The sequence below is a fragment of the Musca autumnalis genome, unplaced genomic scaffold, assembly GCF_047663935.1.
Source record: "Musca autumnalis isolate F117 unplaced genomic scaffold, ASM4766393v1 scaffold_1, whole genome shotgun sequence".
Classification (NCBI taxonomy): Eukaryota; Metazoa; Arthropoda; class Insecta; order Diptera; family Muscidae; genus Musca; species Musca autumnalis.
In genome coordinates, this window is record NW_027411644.1 from 188549909 (window position 1) to 188569225 (window position 19317).

Below are 19317 nucleotides of genomic sequence, written 5' to 3' on the forward strand. Positions count from 1 at the left end.
CTATTTCTCCCCTTATACGCATGTCTATTTTGACTGGACAATATGGACAAAGGCTATGTATGGACTATATATACATAACATAACGATTTCTAAAATATCTTCTGAGAATCAACAAATGAGAACATGATTTAAGTGTTATTCGTGATATTAAAGTCTATAAAGCATAGATTGAATAGAAATCCAGTTCTTTAGTGTCTTCCTACTATGAAGCTTTAGGATCCCTTTAGTACAAATACATAAAGCTTTATATATGCAAATGTAATTTATGTCCCTTTAACCGCCTCTTCGCCTGTCCCTAAATCGTAAAAGCAATATATTCATATGTTACACATTCATTTTAATTACTTTTATTCGTAGAGTAAAAAACAAGATTTTGTATGCAATCAGGAGAAATCTTAAAATTATATTTATTTCTCGAATGCTGGATTTTAATAGCCATTTTTATTGGCTTCATCATATTTTCTTCACATCAAAAGAAGGAAGTAAACATGAATAAATAAACACGCATACATATGAATATGATTTTACAATGTGAGCACACAAATCTACCTTGTGTTTTTTTTATTTTTGCTGAATGTCCTTTCATATTTTTTATGCTGTTCGTGTGTCCTTTGCAGAGGAAGAGGGCAATCATTCGTTAGTATAAATGTAAACGTTGATTTTATTAAATTGTTTATTATCTTTTCATTTGTTTATTTGTGTTTTTTTTTCTTATATCTGTATGTTTGTGGCATAGATGTATTTGTATAGGTTTAAATATTATTATTGTGTTACATTGTATATGTTTATTTTCTATGTCTTTATTTTTTCCTGCCATAACTTTCTGTTTCCTACTGTTGAACCCACTTTAGTTGTTGCTGTTTAATGCTGCTAACATTTGTTTATTGTCCTCATAATATTATGCAATATTTATCGTGTATGTAAAATGGTCCTGGTCGCTTTTCTTTAGTCATGCTTTTTCATATTATTATGAGTATTAAGTGTGCACAATATATACTGTCGAGGACTGTAATAAGGCAGAAGATTTGAAAATAAATATATACATATTTTCAAAATTGCCATTGAAATGACATTTTCTAGGTTTGGACTAACGTAGTCCTGAAAATAGTTTGAATCAGTTTTAAACCCATTTCTTAAGTATTCCGTTTATAATTGGCCATACTCGAATTTTCCCCAGTGTAAATGTCCTTAGAATATCATTTCCTTCTTTCTTGTTGTTGTTACTTTACAACCATTAGCTGCGTGGTATTGTCGTTTAAAATAAAAATGTGTAAGTGTATAGAGTATTTTGAATCTCCACCATGGATGGCTTCCCTTGAGAATAGGCAGACGTATGCTTGTGTATTTTTCCGTTTGCCCTTTTTATGGATTTTAAAACGTTTTTTTCTCTGTGCTGCTGTTGTTGTTGTTATTCCTTTGCCGACTATCCCCATGTGAATATGAGTATATTAGTATCATTTTTTTCTCTCCAGTTTGTTTATATTTGTGTAGGAATAAAATAACACATGAATATGTAGTTTTATTCCTTGTAAGCTTCATGTTTTCATTTTAACACCATTTAATGTGTGTATCGTCTCCGCCTTCTCTTTTTGCTCTATGACAACAATTTACATGGAATTGAATTAATTTAAACTGTAAAATAAAGTTAAAAATAAAAAATAACAACCTTTAATGGCATATGTACATGAATATGTATGTAGGTGGGTTATATGGATTTTAGTTGTTGTTGTAATATTGAATATATAATTAAGTGTGATTTTGTTTACGGCAAAATGAGATATAGAGGGAGAGAGTATAGCAAGAGTAAAAAATTGCGGTTCTTTTGCCAAGTAAAAATTCAGGAAACATATCTTTCTATTTAAAAATATGGTATCTGTAATATTTTTGTATTGATGTTAGAACTACTCGTGACTTCGGTAGATCGCTTACTTCAAATCTATGTAGTATAGAAAACTCGAAGATCTGGACCATCTATGTCAATAAAGGTCTCTGCAGATTATTACAAAAAATCAAAATTTAAGTTTTTCTTGGAATTCATAAAATGAAATGCCATTTTATGCAATGAACACCGTATATAATCTTTTAAAATTATCACTAAAAAGACGAATACAATAAAAATCCAAAAATGGAATATTGAGATAGCTTGACGGGTTTTGCTATACGTTTTATATTTGACATGTTTTAAATACACCAAATAGAGATATTTCTCATTAAAATGAAAACCTAGAAATATTCAAATTTGGATTTGAAGCTTAAGGTAAGGTCACATTAGGCAAATTGTTGCTCCAGCGACAGTCAGTGTGTAAGTGAGCGTATATAATTCATTGAAATGTATGCTCACTAGGGTTATGATTTTTTACAACCTCATAAATCAGTATCATAGCGTGATGAATTTCTACATAAGATTACATACAATCTTAATTATAAGGCGATTCGATGAAAAAACCTCACGCACAAAATTATTTTAAAATTTGAATTTATCAGAATTATGGGAAATTTTGTGAAGTCGCTGTAAGCAGATATATAATTGAAAATCAACGTTAGAGCCACATGAGATAATCAAACTAACATAAAATTTGTTCCTCACTAATGTCTTTAATTCTGAGAATCATAAAAATGCCGTAAACGCGTCTTTCTAAGATATAATTAAAAAAATTCCCATTTTTTTTTTAAAGTGGTTGGTGCATGACCTTTTTCAATATTTGAATGGAATAAAGATTATTTAAGTTATTAGTAGGCTTAAGTTTATTCATTCTTTCAAAAGATATAATTTTTGAGATTTTTTTCATTTCGCACATTTTTTCAAAAAATATTTTTTAAAATAGATTTGTGCGTTAATTTTTTTTTATATTTCAATGGAATTAATGTTATTTTAATGATTAATAGATAATGTAGCACGGATGAATGAACTATCCGTGCTACAGAAAATCATTTTTGAGAAAAAGTGTGGAATAGTCATAACCTTAATGCTCACTTGCTCTCAGTAAGCTTTGGATAGGTAATGGAAAGCAATAATCGATGTTGGTCTGAAACTAAAACTGCGATTTTTCCGTTTGGCGATTATTTCATTTGCCCTAAAACTAGACTTTCGACTTTTTCATACCCGCAGAAAATCGATTATTCGTCGATTTTCGAGTTTTCATTTGAAACCGTAAAACCTTGGCAGTTTCTATGGACTAACGCGAAAAACAATTACAAGATAATCGATTATGCGATTTTCCCTCACGACAAAAGTCGACTTCGACTCTTCCTCTTTTCCATCTCCACATACAATTTTGTGATGATCGGATCAAAATTCTGACTTGTGACGGAGCTGTGCCGTTCATGAACGAACTGGTTCAAAGGAGCAATTCTTTGAAATTAACTAACGGAACCAGTTCCAGTTCATTTATTTACATTGTTATTTTAGATAATCTAGTTCATTAAGCTCCCTCTTCTAGTTTATTAGGTTGAACGAGTGAATGTAGCGCTTTTGGGTAATTTTTAGGTCTATCTTCCTCTCATATAAAATTTAAATATAACAAATATAGTGTGTGTCGATCGGAGTGTATATTCGTAAAAAATATACTCAGTCTTATTCTGGACTGAGTTTTGTTTTTCCACCATTTCAACTTAAGGGAGAGAGTGAGAAAACGTACGTGGAATTTAGGTTCAAAATAACATCCATTATTATTTTTTTTATTTGGAAAGTGCATATACAAAACATTTATTTTATCTTTAAAACTGATGTTGACTATTGATGATATGAAGAATTACGAACGATATTCACAAGAAAGGGATAGACTGAAATGTAATATTGATCGAAAATGTGCCAACAAAACAAATTAACGACCTGGTTCCCTTTGGGAAATGGAATGAAAAACATCGATTCTCCCAAAGAGCCGAATTGCACAACACTAAGGTAATTACAAGGTTTAGATGGACGGACACACATAGTCAGATATGACAAGCTTAATGATATTGGATCTACTTTTTTATCGCCTGGTACGAACGGCGTATCTTAATACACCACTTGTTGTTTTTCATAGCTAAAATACTAACGAGGTGTCATCTACATTACACTGGGGGTACTTTTGCTATAACCAATTGTCTTTTAAGCCTATTTTTCTGTACAATTTTTCTGTTTAAAATTCTTTTCAGACCAGTCAATAAAATAGAGATATGAATAACCACAGCCTCAACCTTTAAAATACCGAAAATCGGGAGGTATCGTTCTATCGGGAGGTATTTTAGGTGGAAAGTTGTTTACCCCCAAGGAAGACTTAATACCAAATTTAAGCCATTTTGGCGGGATATTGAGGCCACAACCTTGAAAATACCGGAAATCGGGAGGTACCGTACTATGGGGGGTATATGAAGTCGTAGACCTATACCGACAAATTTCAAGTGCAAAGTTTTATACCCCCAAGGAAGACTTAATACAAAATTTCAGCCATTTCGGAGGTATATTGAGGCCACAACCTTCAAAATACCAGAAATCTGGAGGTACCGTTCTATGGGGGCTATATGAAGACGTGGACCTATACTGAAAATTTTCAGGTGGAAAGTTTTGTACCCCCATCGAAGACTTTATACAAAATGTCAGCCAATTAAGTGTGATGTTGAGGCCACAACCTTCAAAATATTGGAAATCGGTAGGTACCGTTCTATGGGGTCTATATGAAGACGTGGACCCATGCGGACAAATTTTAGTTGTAAAGTTTCATACACCCAACGAAGAAATGTGGTATCAGCCCTTTCGGTGGGATTTTTAGACCACAAATCCTTGTATATATTTTTACATGTGCTTTTGCGTATGCTCATTTTATGCAAATATGTAGAAATATGTCAAAATATGCACGATATACATAATATGCAAAACTTTCTGGGCCTAATTCGTATTATTTTGTCATAAAACGATTTTCTCTACGACCACCCTAACCATATATGCATTTGCATAGGATTCCGCTGTCTAGTAATAATGAATGACGTCACAATGTGGAATAATAATTAAGCTTAAACTGAATGATCAAAACAGATGTGGAAAAAGAGTACAAAAAAACAGTAGCAAAATAAACAGGGGAAATATACACAAATCGAAAATTTCATGATTGTGGAAAATTCGATATAGTAGTTGTTGTTGCAAAACTGATTCAAATAAAGTAACTTCGTAAGTAAAATTTACGCTACGAATCAAATTGTTAAATCAACAGATATTCGCGAAACAATTTGGGAGCCACGTAAGCAGAATAGCCTATTACAAAGTAATGAAAACACCCTACATTCTGCATTATCAGTAGGCTGAAAATAATGGGTTATTTCTTTAAAATTTTATAAGCAAAAATAATTATTTTACTCATTACCATTTAATGAATATGTGCCGCAGATCGCTTGTGTCCGACTTCAAACACGAAAGTTTCGAGTTTAACGCTAACAGTTGGCAAACCATTTTTTTCTACGAGTTCAATCAACCCCTCGAAAGCGCCAACACTTCTCAAAAATGGAACATATGTCCTTTTAGATTATTTGTCGACTTTTAGTGGCCATAAAATAAGTAGTTATTTGGTGCGATTGCACTTTTTGAAATAATGAGTTAGTAGGTTGATTTGTAAGAAGTTACGGCTACCGAAATTGCTATATGAACCCATTATTTGGTAATGGGAGTTGTTTTTGAATGTATTTTTGTTGAATAGGGAACTATTTTTAATATACAGTGCACTTACGAAAGTAAAAAAGTAAGTGGGCTGGACAGACATCCATATAATAAATTGACCTTAGGGTTTCCATTGTCATCTGTGGTAAGTTTGAGTTAGATTACGGGATGTAATCTAAACTGCAGACTGATAAACAGGTGTATCAAGTTTGGATAGAAACTCGCCACTTGTGAGAAAGCTTAGTGTATTTATGACATATCTATAAGATTTATGGCAACGTGTTCCTACACATGTGTGTACTCTCCCTCTATTCTTTACACACTAGTCCAACTTAGGTCATGTCAAATTGTAATACGTAGCTTTTAAGTTTTAGTTTAAGGAAATAACGGTTTTAGACCTCAAGTATATTTGAACGAAATCCGTTTCAGACAATTTGAATTGATTTAGTAATGTCCGTCCGTCTGACTGTATGTCTGGCTGGCTGGAGCACACGAAAGGATCAGCCGATTCGGTCCAAAATTTGGCCTTTGTAATATTTTGTCCAAACTTATTTTAAGTTCGAAGATGGGTCATATCGATCCATCGATGTCATGAAATTTTTGGCAGTATCTTGTGTTTGCAGTCCCTTTTACGACGGTACCAGCTAAAATGACGGATGAGCAAAGAAACTTAGGTATTGAGTAACACTGTGCAACACGAAAATTATTAACCATATTCTGACACCGCAGTGTGATAGAACACCAAAAATGAAAAGACACGTGTCTCGCCGTTTTTCTCAATCTCATCAACTTTCGCGGTTATAGGGTTCCAAAGGTTTGAGGCTTTGATGTAGAAAGGGTTATTTAGTCAGGACTATATCTTCCAAACCGTCAGAAAATTTTAATTTATCTCGGAGGCAAAGTTGTAGCTCTTGTCTTAAAGAACAAAAATTGTGAACACATATAACCCATCAAACTTCATCTGCTAGGTCAAAATCGCCATCTTCAAATTTCTTTTAAAATTTTTCTCAAGTTTTGTTATACAGCTATCAAACCGATCAAATTTGAAGCACACAACCAACTACAAAAATGTACCTCAGATCTCAATAAATATCTTTCTAGAATATACGAACCCTGAAGGAACAGATCTTGATGGTAAAAATAGCAAAACAATTGCAATTTTTATCATCTTTTCTCGACTTCTGCTCTATAGATATTAAACCGTTCAAAATTCAAGAAAACAATCAACCACAATAGCGTAGCAACTTCTGCTGGTTTGAAAGATCAAACATTTGGGCTTATAAACAGGTACAGATGTGTTCGTGGATACATTTTAAATATTATTATGTACGTATAGTCTCCCTTGTCCCGTATGGGATGTTGTGGAACAATGTTTTTTTTATAGTTCTCGCAGTACTCGTTACAACAGTAGTGTTTTGGAAAAACAACCTATACTGTATTTGCTTCTTTTCATTATGTCACATACTAAGGGTATATCTCTGTCGGCAAAAACCGACTGGTAGCATTTTGTACTTGATTATACATACGTATTTTGTATTTCTTAACACTGGAGTATCAGTGCGTATGATTCTTATTATAATATATCTCATTAATAACAATCATACGCACTGGGGTTTCAATGTTAAGAAATAACAAGTAAGAAAGGTATTAAGTTCGGCCGGGCCGAACTTGTTATACCCTCCACCACGAGTTGTATTGAAGTAAAATGGAATAGTTTCCTTTCGTGTATGAAGAAGACTTAATACTAAATTTCAGCAATTTCGGTTAAACAATGTGAGGCACCATTCTATGGGGGCTAGTTCAAAACGTCGATCTATACCGGCAGATTTCTGACGGAAAGTTTTTAGGCTCAAAGAAGACTAAATACCAAATTTCCTATATTTCGTTAACAGAATGTGGCTAACACTTAAAAAATACCGAAAATCAAGAACTACACTTCTATGGGGATATAGGAAGACGTGGACCTATACTGATAATACTCTTCTGGAATATTTTATAACTCTTGGAAGGCGAAATAACGAATTTCAGCCATTTCGGTCGGATATTGACGTCACAATCTTCAGTATTACGAAAATCGGGAGGTACCGTTCTATGGGGGCTATATGAAGGCATGGACCAATACCGACAAAGTTCTCGGGGAAAGTTGTATACCACCAACGTAGACTAAGTACCAAATTTCAGCCATTTCGGTGTGATAATGAAGCTAAAACCTTTAAAATACCGAAAATCGGGAGGTACCGTTCTATGGGGGCTATATAAAGGTGTGGACAGATACCAACAACATTCTGGGGGAAAGTTGTATACCCCTAAAGAAGACTACGTACCAAATTTCAGCCAGTTTTGGTAGGATAATGAAGCTAAAACCTTAAAAATACCGAAAATCGGGAGGTACCGTTCTATGGGGGCTATATGAAGGTGTGGACCGATACCGACAAAATTCTGGTGGAAAGTTTAATACCCCTAAAGAAGACTACGTACCAAATTTCAGCCATTTTGGTAGGACAATGAAGCTAAAACCTTAAAAATACCGAAAATCGGGAGGTACGGTTCTATGGGGGCTATATGAAGGCATGGACCGATACCGACAAAGTTCTGGGGGAAAGTTTTATACCACCAACGTAGACTAAGTACCAAATTTCAGCCATTTCGGTGTGATAATGAAGCTAAAACCTTTAAAATACCGAAAATCGGGAGGTACCGTTCTATGGGGCTATATGAAGGTGTGGAGCGATACCGACAAAATTCTGGGGGAAAGTTTTATACCCCTAATGAAGACTATGTACCAAATTTCAGCCATTTTGGTAGGATAATGAAGCTAAAACCTTAAAAATACCGAAAATCGGGAGGTACCGTTCTATGGGGGCTATATCAAAACGTGGCCTGATATATCTCATTTTCAATACCAACCATCCTGCAAGTAATAAAAACTTCTGTACCAAATTTTGACTCTCTATCTTTAAAATTGCGAGCTGTATCTTGATTTCAACAGACAGACAGACGGACGGACTGACGGACGGACAGACGGACATGGTCCAATCGACATAGAATTTTATGCTGATCAATAATATGTATACTTTATAGGGTCTCCGACGAATACTTCGATGTGTTACAAACGGAATGACAAATTTAATTATACCCTCCATATGGTGGAGGGTATAAAAAATATGATTACATTATGACTAAGAAATAAAAATCTATGCCTTAACAGCATACAGTGGCTTTAAAAATATATGGCTTGTCGACCCTCCTTGATATATGTACCCGTTTCAAATTGAAAATCTAAGAAACTCCTTTTTTCTACATTGGTAAAACCACTTTGACCTTAAAGAACCAATGGTATTTTCGTCTTCCATGGACTCCAACAAAGCGAATTGGTACATCTGAGTCCCTACATATTTTTTATTTTATTTTTTAGTCATAGTGTTAAGTATACGACTAGAGAAAATAAAGAGAAAATATATTCAATATTCTTACTTGTAGGGTTTATATTCGGTCCAATATTTCAATATTATAATAGCATTTTTTACTCGGTCAGCTTTTAAAAAGGCTGTGTAATTTATCAGATTTTTTGTTTAGGAAACTATTGCAACATTTGCAAAGGTAGAGTTGCTATTGGTGTATGTGGTGTCAAGTGGTAGGCTCCATTATGGAAAGCCAATTTTTTAGTTATTAAACCAAATTAAAAAATTATTTATTTATTTATTTTTGAATATACTTGGTAATGGTGTCATGTAAACCTACATTTAACAAATTTCAAAAATTATTTATATTTCAAATGAAATAAATATATTTTCTAAATTATTAATTTAATATTTTGAAAAATTACTCAATTTTATTTCTTTACTTAAAAAATTATTGTTTTTCCACCAAAGTCTCCTTGTTGTTATGTATTAGGGTGAAGGTTATGACAAATTATATCGTTGTTAAAATTTCCCCATGTTTCGTTAATGTATGTTTGTAGCTTATTTGTAGTATGTACATATGTACTCCATTCAGTTCATGTGTTTGTGGGTTGGTTGGTTTGTTGGTTGGTGGGTACTTAAATGTTTAGCCATAAATCAAATTTTTAACAGATGGTTTTTGAAAAACTTCATCATTTAGCATACTTTTTGTTTAACTTTGTATCATTACTTTTTGGTTTTGTTTTTAATTATTCATTGTGTGTCGGTCTGTAAGTAAATATGTACAAATGTATGCTGCTTTGTGTGTAAAGAAAATGCTTTTAAAATATTAAAATACATAAATATTTTGCTGTTGGTTGGTTTCCTTTCACTCTCACTCTCTCCCTCCATCACTTTCACACACTTTTCACCTCACATCACCACCACCATTCCTTTTCCACAGAAAAACAAAAAAATTCAAACAAAATCATAATAACAAACATTTTGTATATATGTATGTATGTAGATTTTATTTATTTTGCCATTTGTTGATATGCCATAATAAAATATTAATTTTATTACCGTTTTTTGTTCTTGTTTCTCCCTCTCTTTTGCGGCAATATTGTGCGTGCATGCATTCGTTTATGTGTCTCGCCACTTTGCAGGAAGTGGTCTTACCCAAAAATCAAGGATCTCTGGGTTTCAGCATAATTGGCGGTACAGACCATTCATGTGTACCATTTGGTGCCCGAGAGCCGGGTATTTTTATATCCCATGTAAGTATTAATAATTATGTATTATGTTGTGATTATTATTAATTATGGTAATTAGTAAAATTTGCCACACTTTGATTAGTGAAATAAATCATTAATGAAAATACTTTTTTAAAGGGATTTGTATTGTAATATTTTAAAGAATCCAATTAAAGCAATTTTGTTCAATTAGTTATGAATACAAAAATACTAATAAAATGTCTGCTTTAAAATCCCTTGATTTTATTTTTAGCATATCTACCATCGTTTGCCCTTTGTAGTATTTATGAAATTTAGCCTCTGGATAATATAATTTGAGAAGTTATTTTAGCATTTACCTTTTGACATGGCAAAAAAATGACCATCAAAAGAACGAAAAGCTACAGACACCATAATTAATCAAACTTTGTATAATTTTATGTCATCACATTCTTGAAGGTTTCCATTACTTTCGCACATCATATAATTTTTTTAATATTTCTGAAAACTTTTTTATGCTAATTCTTCATTTTGCCCTTATAGATAGAATGTCAAAGTTGAAGTGTAAAACAGCATATCTTTGCAAATGTAAAAAATTATGAAGTATTCTGTTTAATTAAACTTTTAGTCAATGACCTTAGTTTACATATGGGACTGCATTCCATACCTTTTAGAAAGTTATTTGTAGTCACATTTTAAATACCAACCCTCGTATTTCAATTTTTTTCTTAGAATGTTATGTGATTAACGTTTTGAAAACAGAAACGTTGTCATCTAAACCCTTCTAAAATTATCTTCTTGTTTATCTTGTCTCTGTTTATTTTTCTGTTAATTGAGCCAAAGCTATTTAGCCTTAAGGTAATACTGACATTCTAAGGGCGGGTGACAAGCGTTTCTAATGAGTTTTAAAACAATAAAATTTATGTCTTTTGATGTTGCAATTACAAAATATTTACACCAAACATAACCAGCAATTCCGCAATGAAATTTAGAAACATGATGTCTGACATGTCTAAGTGGTAAAACATTTTCACAGTGGATTGGATTGTCAAAAAATTTGTGTAGACCTATCGGTGTGGAGTTAATAATACGTAGTTATTAAAAAACAAATAACAAATTATACATATCGTCGGTGTCATGCTTAAATGTTCCATACGTCATTTGCTCGTTTTGAGATAATCGCATTTTAATGTTTTGCGTCACAATTGCGTGGAGCTGACTAAAGATGTTTTAATAATAGTATATAGAACAAAACTATAGAGGAATATGTATTCGAATATACAAGTTATAGAGAATTTTCTAAAAATAGAAATTTTGCCGTTTTGTTCCATATTCACACTTATGACACAAATGTGAAATATTATACACCATATGGAACAAAGTGACAAAAAATTTTCCATCTTTGCCTAAATAAATTAAAAACTTCTAAATCGAAAATTAAAGTTCTGATTTTTGAAATTTGTTTTTAAACTTGTAAACTTTTAAAATATTAATTACCTAACTGAAAACAATTTAAGATAAGAGAACGCCGACAAAAAATTCAGAAAGAGCATACCGGAAAACCCTAAAACCCAACTGTATCTCAAAAAGTAAAAAATGGCGTATGGAACACTTAAGCATGATACCGACGATATGTATCTGCCACACATTTTTAATACGAATATCTACACCATTTTCAGATGTTATAGTTGTAATTCGAAACATTTCACTTGTAATTTGAGAATTCCAGTTGAATTTCGAATTATTTCATTTGAAATTCGAATTATATCATTTGTAATTTGAGAATTCCATTTAAAATTCGAATTATTTTATTTCTAATTCGAATCATTTAATTTCTAATTCAAATTTTTCCATTTGTAATTTGAATTTTTTTCATTTGAAATTCCAAATGAAAAACTTCGATTTACAAATAGAAAAATTGAAATTACAAATGGAAAAATTCGAGTTACAAATGAAATAATTCGAATTACAAAAGAAAAAATTGAAATTACAAAATTCAATTCGAATTTCAAATAAAATTTGTAATTCTAATTATTCCATTTGAAATTCGAATTATTCTATATGTAATTCGGATTATTCTATTCGTAATTCGAATTATTTTATTTGAAATTCGAATTGTTTTGTTTATAATTCGAATTATAAATGGAATAATTAGAATTACAAATGGAATAATTCAAATTTCAAATGGAATAATTCGAATTACAAATGGAATATTTCGAATTACAAATGGAATAATTCGAATTACAAATGGAATTTTTCGAATTACAAAAGGATTTCTAGAATTACAAATGAAATGTTACGAATTACAAATAGAATTCTCGAATTACGATTAAAATAATTGGGATTCCATCTGAAAAAGGTGTAGTGAAAAAGTTGCAAAACATTCAAGATTTTAAAACATCAATCGATTAACCGAACATCGAAACAAAAAAAAAAATAAAACAATTAAAAAAATGTTAAGTTCGGCAGAGCCAAAATATGTAGTGAAGTAGTTTTTTGACCCCTAAAAACAGCAAATTTTCGGTTCGAAAATTTATCTAAAACTTAAAAATACCTCAAATGGGGCTGTACAGTTATATGGGGGCTATTCTAAAACATGGACCTATTTCCACAATTTTTGGTAGACATGTTTTTTGATCACTTCAAACGCCCAATGTCAAATTATAGCTAACTCAGTATGAAAATGTAGCTTAATGCGTCAAAATACATAAAATCGAGCGGGGCTATACCAAAACATGAACCTAAGTCCAAAATTTTTGGTAGATAAGTTGTTTAACCAATAGGAACCTTAAAAGCCAAATTTTTGCTAATTCGGTCTAAAAAGCGTATGAAGGCTATACCAAAACATGGACATATGTTAACAACTTTTGTTGGAGATGTTTTGGGACCACTTTGAATCTTAAATTTTAAATTTTAGTTCGGATAAAATGCTGCCAGCCAAATTTGACCCGTCAATGGAAAAAATACACTCAGGTGCAAAAGTATAGGATTCTATATCAATAACACTGTGCGACAAAAAAAAAAAAAAAAAAAAAAAAAATATCAGTCGGCTTTGCCGACAGAGATATACCCTCAGCCTGTGTGAATTAAAATACTTTTTTCATAATTTTGGGCGTATGAACTTCCAAAAAAGGATATGGACTAGGATAAAAGCTCAAAGCTTCGAGAGTTGCCATGCGCTCCAGCCGCTACATATGGTGCCATAGTTATTTTTTACACTTTTCGTTCTGTTTTCTCCAGAAGTATGGACTTGACCCTGATAAAGATCTTACCGTCGTAATGGAGACAGCGAATGCAAGTGGCTTCAACAAAAATCAAAGTGATTCGAGAGCAGGTATTAAAGTGAATTTATCCGAACTTTTGTGTGTGAGGTACCCGAAGGAGTGGGTAAATGCAGTCCACATTCGGACATGATCTATATCTGGTAGATATATTACGATTTGTAAAGTATGGACCAAATCGGTCACTCCCTTCAAGATTTAAAGGGCGCACAATTTTTCCGAACATTTTTGAACTTTTGTGGGGGAGGTACCTGAAGGAGTGGACCGATATGGCTTATCTTTGAACTTAAACTATATTTTCACAAAATATTACGAAGGCCGAATTATGGACTGAATGGGCAGAACCTTTCGAGAGTTATCTTGAGCTTCAACAAGGCGTCACAGGGGTTTTTTGTACCTTTCAGGCTATTTTCTCAGGAAGTATAGACCTGCCCCTGATGAAACTTGTAGCGTCGTATGGGGGGAAGTGAATACAAGTTATATAATTGTTCCACAAACATCCCAGACGGGACAGGGGAGACTTCTCTCATATCAATGAGTGCACCCCGATTCATATTAGCTCAATGATATGGGACCTACTGTTTATTGCAGAGTCCGAACGGCGTGTCTTACGACACCACTTTATAGGGAAGTTTTACATGGCTGAAATACTCAGGAAATGTCGCCAACATTACTGAGGGGTATTTTGCCACCGTTGAAAATTTGATGTTGCTTGGCCTGGGATTCGAACCGCAGACCTATGAAAGTGTATATACCCTCGTTAGCATAAATGATGAGGGTATACAAATGATAAGGAAAACTGAGTAGATTATGAAAGTAGACCTAAAATTCACGTGTATCGGCGTTTTTAATGTTTACATCGGAAAGTAACCAAAGTAGGCGGGGAAAATTCCGCCCATTTCTAGTTGTTTTCGAAATATTCGAATTAATCAATAGGAACCTTAAAAGCCAAATTTTTGCTAATTCGTTCTAAAAAGCGTATGAAGGCTATACCAAAACATGGACATATGTTAACAACTTTTGTTGGAGATGTTTTGGGACCACTTTGAATCTTAAATTTTAAATTTTAGTTCGGATAAAATGCTGCCAGCCAAATTTGACCCGTCAATGGAAAAAATACAAATGACAAGGAAAACTGAGTAGATTATGAAAGTAGACCTAAAATTCACGTGTATCGGCGTTTTTAATGTTTACATCGGAAAGTAACCAAAGTAGGCGGGGAAAATTCCGCCCATTTCTAGTTGTTTTCGAAATATTCGAGTTAAGATATCTTCAAATTCTTGCATTCTAGGTATATAGTGTCTTTGGCAACTTTGCAGAGGAGGATGTAGGGAATATTTTGAATAAACTCAGATGAAGTCCGACTTTAACCCTAAAATGTGTTTTTCAGTTTTAGAGATTCCTGGCGATTAGATAAGATTTACAGATTTGGTGTATTCTCAGACCTATAGTAAAATTGTATGGCAAACATTTTCATAGAATATTTGGATTTGATATGATCACATTTTAAAGGAGTTTTAGAAAGATTTTCGAAAAATGGACCAAAGAGCCCCCTTTGCTGAACCGCATGAGGGTTAAGACTTTTAACAAAAATATTCCCCGCATACTACTCTGTAAAGTTACCAAAGACACTAAAATGCAAGAATTCCAAGATAACTTAACTGGAATATTTCGACAAAAAAAAAAAAAAGAAATGGGCGGAACTTGCCCCGCCTACTTTGGTTACGTTCCGATGTAAACTTTAAAAACCCCGATATACGTGTCTCATATTTTTACCTAAGGCTTTAGTCATGTTCTTGGCGCAAATTACATACAGAAGGCCTTGAATTGCCTTGTAATATGGTCTATTACAATACATGGGCATCAATCGAATCAGAAATGTACAATTATCCGAAATTTTTCTCTCTATATTGACGGTAATGATCATAATACGAAAACGACGTTGTTCACATTGTAAATTTTTATTATTGTTATCATTATTATTATTATTATTATTATTATTATTATTATTATTATTATTATTATTATTATTATTATTATTATTATTATTATTATTATTATTATTATTATTATTATTATTATTATTATTATTATTATTAATTAAAATTTTTCCAATTATTTCTATTTAAAGCTAAAATTTTAATTTCATTCCATGATTTATTCGCCTTCCTTAGTTCTTCTAAAATTTGCAAAGGTCTACCTCTACGGCGGCTACCTTGCGGGTTTCACTCAAGGGGTTCTTTGGCAATATTTCCTTCTTGTTTCCTCAGTGTATGACCGATCCATCTCCATTTTCTTAGTCTGATTTCCTTGACTATTGGTTTTTGGTTGCACCTTTCATAAAGAGATTGGTTTGTAATCACATTAGGCCAATGTATTCTCAAAATTCTTCTTAAGCATCTATTGACGAATGCCTGGAGTGAGTTCGCTATTCTTGAGGACATGTTCCATGTTTCGCATCCGTACAATAGGACAGATTTTACATTTGAGTTGAATAGTCGTATTATTGTACTACGTCTGATTTGCGATGATCTCCATATATTGTTGAGTGCTCCGAATGCTTGTTTTGCCTTTCGCATGCTGCTATTTATATCTACTTCAGAGCCTCCTGTCGACGTTAACATACTGCCGAGATAGATAAATTCTTCTACTTCTTCCAAAGGGGTGTTGTCCAAGGTTAGTGGTGTTGCGTTTCCAGCATTGATGCGCATGCATTTAGTCTTGGATACATTTATATGAAGGCCAGCTCTCTGCGCATACTCCTGAACTTGGTTGATTTGATGTTGCATGACTATATTACAACGTAATTCATGGCCATCTGTATGTAATTTGCGCCAAGAATGCCGCGGAATCTATTTACTTCCTGAGAAATCTCGGGAAAAACGTGCATTTATCAACACCCAGGAAGGTAAGATCTCAAGATCTGCTGTCAGACACTAATCTTATAGTTTTTATAAAGTAATATAATATACATATATAATTGTTCCACAAACATCCCATACGGGACAAGGGAGACTTCTCTCATATCATTGAGTGCACCCCGATTCAATCGGGGAATCGAACCCACGACCTTTAGTGTACAAGGCGGGTGTGCATACCATTGCACCACGGTGGCACCCAATTTATAAAGTAAACTACCTAAAAAAGGAAAAAAAACATCATCAAGGGTCCGCTTTAACGAACTATACGAGATGTCTGGCATTAAAAACGGCATATAACCCCCAAATATCGCTTTGTATGTTCCTAAAACATATCTCAGATACCCAGACACATTCGCCAAAACAATAAAATGTATAAATTTTGCTGCTAATTCCATAATTTGTACGATAATACCTGTACTTCCTTGGGGCGTTCGTAAACTTTTGTAATTGTGTATCATTTTTTGGTTTTTGAAAAATGTACCTTTATTTATATTATACACTTGTGTTGTATTAAATATTGTTTATTAGTGAGAAGAAATAAAACTGCGTACTTGGAATTTCATAAATATCACTACTTATCATAAAACCCGAGATTTATGGGGCCTAAGACTGTGTAAGTCACTTTTGTTGGAATATACCTACTAGAGGCGGAGATATTTGCATAAGAATGAAACATTGATTTTTTTCTGTACACACGTTTCTTTACTTTTCCGACTCCTGGACATTATTCGACCATCGCCAAAGTCAATAGGTTTCATCCCATCTGGGACCCCCATAAAGTCCCAAAATTTCGTGATGATCCGATCAAAATTGCGACCTGTAGGGTGATTGCAAGGTTTAAATGGACAGCCGGACGGACGGAGCCGATTTGGCTATGTCTCTGCTTGTCGAAACCTTCATTTTGGTATATATAAGTATAGGCCTACGAATATTATTTCGATGCGTTACAAACTTTTTGGCCAAAAACAACTTATAATACCCTCCCCACATAGTGGTGTTGGATATATGGCAAAAGTAGTAAAAGTTGTAAACTGCTCCCATATGAATTGTATGGTGTCCGAAGTAAAGGAAAGCTTTTCGAGTAATAAGTGGTATAACTTGAAGATTCTTGCACGTAAAGGAACAGAGTTATAATGAGTTACAAATTCCGCTTTTAAACACTGTGTATCACTAAGTGACATATGTGAAGATATACGGTTAGATTCAAATGGTGTTACCTACTTAATCCATATGTTTATGTGTTTAATTAGTGGGGAAGGGGTATTTTAAATGAAAATTAATTTTCAACATCAAATTTAAGCATACATATGTATGTGATAGGCAGAAAGAACAACGAAAAGGAAAGTAATACTTTCCTTTTGATATACATACATACTTTCATATGTATGTATGCATGTATGTATTTACTTCTGCTAATGGCTGGCAATTTAAAGCAACACCCATTTAGTTGTATTTTAATTTATTTGACATTTTTGTTGTAATTTGTTATTTGATTTGATTTCAGATTGTGCCCGGTGGCATTGCCTCAAAATGTGGTAAATTACGTATGGGCGACCGGATACTTAAAGTTAATGATACCGATGTATCACGTGCGACTCATCAAGAGGCTGTAATGGAGCTACTCAAGCCAGGCAATGATATCAAGTTAACCATACAACATGATCCATTGCCAGCTGGATTCCAGGTATGTATTGTTTTTTTTTGCTGTTGTTTGTTACTTTTGGCCACTTTTGCTTTGTTTGACCTTCCGATTAGAAAGGGATGTCATTTGGTTTTAAAAGTAGATTTATGTTTTAATCCCTTTGAATTATTCATTGGAAGTTTCAGTTGTTTTGTATTTTTTTGTTTTAATTCTTTGTCATATATTTAACAATCACGTTTTGTAGAGTTACATTTGAACACGATTTGTTTTATTAATTTTATTTATTTTTCTTTTGGTTTCCTTTTGGGCTTTGTTTAACACAAAAAAAAAATAAAATAATAATAATCAACAACAATAATAATGAAAACACATAATTTATTGTAAAATATTGTCCTTTTTTCTCACCTTTACTACAATAAAACAAATTACGCACATACACACAAACAAAACAACACAAAGCTATTGCTAGTAGATTACATACCTACTGAGGTAAGCTTTTTTTAAAAAAATTTACCCACCATGAATTCCAAATACCAAGAAGATATTATTCGATGTTATTGCTGTTTGTGTTTTCTTGATTTTTCTTTGTATCGATGTTGTGTATTTTTTTTGTATGTAGGAAAATTAACTGAACAAAAATCCCATTGTTTTATGTTTATTTTTTTATTTATTTATTTTGTTTGTAAAAGGACTCATTCGGAACGTGACCTCTTAAGAATGTTATAATGCGATTAATGCCAACTAGTTAAGTGGTCAATTGGCTAATAGGGTGATATCTCGCTTATAATTAGGGGGTATTATGGCAATTACTACTATTTGTGGCTATTACTACAATTGGATTTACAGTGTTATGTAATTTAGGCATAAAGTTTGTGGAAGAAATGGGAAACAGGGTAAATTATTATTATGGTAAATTATCTGAACCCTTATGAAAAGTACTGCTTTCAGAGGTTATGAAGTAGGGTGGTCTATTTACGGAGACTATGATTGGGGTCTGAGCCAAGGAAAATAACGGGTCGTCAGGATACGTCATTTATCAGACCTGGTGCCACAATGGTGATATCTAGCGAGCTGTGGCAATCTCCTCTTATCCTCGTAGGATCGTCTGTATTCAAAAGTGGAGCTACCGATTTGCTCGGCCAGAGCTGTACGCATCTGGTTATTGCCTAGGACGGAATGCCAATCGCTGAAAGAAACTTTCGCAGTTCATTATTGTGGCTAAAAACGAT

The 19317-nt window shown here is 33.1% G+C and overlaps 1 protein-coding gene across 42 annotated transcripts in view; it reads left to right on the forward strand.

Moving 5' to 3' along the window:
• LOC141388847 (protein lap4-like) overlaps nucleotides 1-19317 on the forward strand; it is a 667534-nt gene that overhangs the window by 396900 nt on the left and 251317 nt on the right. For all 42 annotated transcript variants that reach the window (XM_073959312.1, XM_073959313.1, XM_073959314.1 and 39 more), the window contains 2 exons: nucleotides 10179-10289; nucleotides 17951-18130. In XM_073959312.1, the coding sequence (XP_073815413.1) occupies nucleotides 10179-10289; nucleotides 17951-18130 (291 nt within the window). The remainder of the gene's footprint in view (nucleotides 1-10178; nucleotides 10290-17950; nucleotides 18131-19317) is intronic.